The sequence below is a fragment of the Volvox carteri genome, assembly GCF_000143455.1.
Source record: "Volvox carteri f. nagariensis unplaced genomic scaffold VOLCAscaffold_50, whole genome shotgun sequence".
Taxonomy (NCBI): domain Eukaryota; kingdom Viridiplantae; phylum Chlorophyta; class Chlorophyceae; order Chlamydomonadales; family Volvocaceae; genus Volvox; species Volvox carteri.
The window spans coordinates 1,024,742-1,028,334 of NW_003307593.1; the positions used below are offsets into that span (position 1 = coordinate 1,024,742).

The 3,593-nt window shown below is 51.1% G+C and overlaps 1 protein-coding gene across 1 annotated transcript in view; it reads left to right on the forward strand.

Moving 5' to 3' along the window:
* The window catches only part of VOLCADRAFT_96268 (ATP-binding cassette transporter), a gene marked incomplete at both ends in the record, with an annotated part of 18,345 nt that extends 15,362 nt beyond the window's left edge, over nt 1–2,983 (forward strand). The window contains 5 exons of the mRNA XM_002955269.1: nt 227–278; nt 1,355–1,475; nt 1,721–1,825; nt 2,091–2,204; nt 2,974–2,983. Of these exons, the coding sequence (XP_002955315.1) occupies nt 227–278; nt 1,355–1,475; nt 1,721–1,825; nt 2,091–2,204; nt 2,974–2,983 (402 nt within the window). The remainder of the gene's footprint in view (nt 1–226; nt 279–1,354; nt 1,476–1,720; nt 1,826–2,090; nt 2,205–2,973) is intronic.
* Between the last annotated feature and the right edge of the window lie 610 nt (nt 2,984–3,593).

The following is a 3,593-nucleotide window of genomic DNA, read 5'->3' on the forward strand; positions in this document are numbered from 1 at the left end:
TGCGATGGGGAAACAAGGCCGATGACGGTCCATCTATAAAAACCTCTTGTGTTCTTTGCCTTCCGTCGCTGCTTCCCCCCCTCCCCCTTCCCGCTCCCCTATTGCCACCGTCTCCAATCATCCTTCATTAGAAGAACATTTAAACAACCAGAGGTACAACTGGTGCAACTTTCAAACTCCTCACTACTGTCCGTCGCCTTCAACTCCTAACTCCCAACTGCCATAGGTTGAGCTGGTGGCCAACCCCTCCATCGTCTTCATGGATGAGCCCACGACAGGTATGGGGATGTGGAGGATTGGCTGTGTGACAGTTCCGTGTAGAGAGATGCCTTCCTTTCTCTTTTTTTGTAATCTCTTTCTCCCTCATCCCGGATTGACATTTTAAGTATTGCATGCAACGCACCCAGTGTTCGCATCTTCGTCGTCTGGAGGAACTTAGGGCAGTTATGGAGAAACGGCAAAAGGGGTATTTTTCTAGTTTAACTAACCAAACACAAGGCGGCTTTTGTATACCCGCAGAATGAAGGAATCAGACAAACAAGTGTCCAGTCTCTCCGCCCGGAATCAGGTGATCGATTCCGGCCCGGATCGGGGTCTGTATTCTGCACTTTGGCACTTAGGCTGCAGCGGCATCTGCGCTCCCCTGGGACCACCCGGCAACCACTCGTAGTGGTATTACAACACACAAAGCGTAACATATAGTTAACAGTATTATTAACAACCTTTAACATATTTATCATAGTTCTCCTTCAAGACAGCTGCAAAGACGCTCTCGTATCGGACTTGCCAAGTTGCGATTACATGGGCCCTGAAGGTCCTAATTAACTATTTACCCTCGGGCCTAGGTTTCCCCCTAGCGAACCTGCAACCTTACAGAATTTCACGCATTTTCCCGTATATAATCATGTATGCGCCTCAAGGCTAGACCTAGGACTCTGGGGTGCATGTTTGATGTATATGGTGACACCCGACTGGCTTATATAAGCTGTAAGGACTATGCTGTCGACCGCGGGCAGTTAAAGCCGCGCACCGACTCGACCTGAACAGGCAGTTATTGTTATAGGTGGATACTTGAGCTTGCAGTTGATTCTCCCTGGGGCTTTTGACGGCGACACGGGCAATTTTAAGGGTACTCGGCCGGTTCGGCCGGTTCGTGCGGCCGGACAAACGGATTTCGGCTCCTGAGGAGCTGTTCGTCCGCCGGCCAACGAACGAAACGGCCCGAAAGAGGTTCCTTTCGTCCGCAGGAACGAAAGCCCAAACATAAGATGCGAACACTGAATACAATTCCACCCCATTCCACACATTTAAAAACGTATACTCCCGTACAATATCCCCGTACATGACCGTATAGGGCTGGATGCCCGTGCCGCCGGTCTGGTGATGCGGGCGGTTCGTAATACGGTGGCCACGGGCCGTACGGTTGTGTGTACAATCCATCAGCCCAACCGGGAGATCATGGACTGCTTCGACGAGTGAGTGATGCTGTTCTTTTTTCTCTCCTTGTGTATGCATGTATGTATGTATGTGTTTTGGGGTGTGTACATCTTTGAATACGGATATGGTTTTGTTTGCCGTGCGTGTTTGCCTTACGTTCTGTGTGCGTTAAGAGGTTGCACAGACAGATGCGGGTAGCCGCACATCCTTTCCCCTGGCAGCCCTTCCCCCTTCGTCACATCTTCCTTTCAAACAGACCCCTCCCTCCCTCCCCTCCCCCCAGGCTGCTGCTCCTCAAACCCGGTGGCCGATCCATCTTCTTCGGACCCCTGGGTCGGCGACAGTCCGACCTGGTGACTTACCTGAGCAGCATACCGGGAGTTAGCGGGTGAGTGGCTCCCCTCCCCACTCTCCCCCCTCCCCTCCTCCCTTTCTTCCCTCTCCCCACGGGCCCACCAGGCGCCCGTTTATGCAGCCTTGTACGGCTTTGTACGGCCTTGTTCGGGCTTCCAGATCCAAGTTCGCGACCTGTGCACGCTGCTTTTGTTTCGCCGATGGTTATCCTCTTGTGTTCTTTTTGCACTTCCTTCGGACCTCCGTGTGCACGTATACACATGCTACTAATGAATTGTAACTGTCGTACGGTACGGCAGGTACGAGCCGCACATGAACCCGGCGGAATGGATGTTGGAGGTTACTTCTCCCGCGGCGGAGGCTGCACTGGGTCTGGATTTCTCAGCCGTGTGGGAATCGAGCGAGCAGGCAAGGTATGTATGTATGTATGTATGTGTTGTAGCGCCTTATAGCGTTACAGAGCCAAGTCGCAAAGCGATGAAGGCGTGATTTGATTAAGACTGATCTATGAACAGTCTATGAATACTTTGAGATTAATAAGTGTTTCCTAATTAAGGATTGACACTCTTTCAGGGTTCCTACCCTAATCGAACAGACACCTCGGTCTAACCAGCCGTCAGGTGGTCCGAAGGGACACTCTACGACAGAAGTCGTTGCGGCCTCCTAAGCAACGAGTATTATATATACTCGGGAGGGAGCCTGGGTTGGATGATTAATATTTATATATTTATTAACAAAGAGACAGAGTTTTATTACTCTATCTTTAGACAAGAGCCCAGACCTTGGCGGAGCGAATCCGTCCTGTGACTTTCGGTTCTTGCCTACATTACGCGCCAACATTTTGGAATCACAGCATTCGCTCCAGGCTGTTGATTATTCGCAGTAGGACCTATAGTTAGAAATCCTGATTTACAAAAGAAGGATTTAGAAGTAATTCAGTGGCAGCTCTACGTTGCGAGCTTAGGCTCCGACTTTCCGTTCGACCTTCACGGTCGTATGGCATTTAACTCTAACCAGTTACAGCAACTGCGTGATCAACTAACTTTGGCAGTCGCTGCCCTCACCTTGAACAGTAAATTTGAGGCCCTTTGAATTCCTTAACGCAAATGAGTGGTTACTTTCCACTTTTAGACCCCTCAGAGAACCCGGCCCCTGACGGAGGCACCCCGCCTCCGGCCGTAGCCACCAATGAGACCGCTAATGCGGGAGCTGGTGGGTCGCGACCCGCCGCGACGAACCCGCAAGACATAACTCAGAACCAGAACCCAGGACAGATTCAGACTCCTGAGACCGCGGTGCTGCATGAGCAAATTGCTGCTCTCGCCGCCGAAATCCGCGAGTTGAAACAGACCCAACGAAGCGCCGTTTCTCTGAGAAATCCCGAGGTAATTGGGAACCCTCTGAATCCTCCTCCGAACGTTGGCTCCCGGTTGAAAGCCCTGAAAATTTCTGAACCGCAGTGGAAAACCGGCCAGAGTCCCGAAAATTTCATCCGCTATTTTCGGCTTTACTGTGTGTGGTTGTTACAGTGGGCTCCAGACTCCCGAAGAGTAGAGCCATCGGGCCAGCTGGCCGTGCACTGCAGTAGAGACTAATATACCAAAAGATTATCACCTCAGATAATTAACCTCTCATCGGTAACCGCTCTCGCGAGCACAGCAATTTGCCAGATATAATTCTCAAGAAGGGGTGATGTACGCCAACGGAATCCCAACCTTTCCGTGGAATTCCCAAAGCTGCGAAACCCTGAATGCGGCCCCAAAAGTCAACAATAACTCGACAAATTGCTTCTTCCGTAAGGG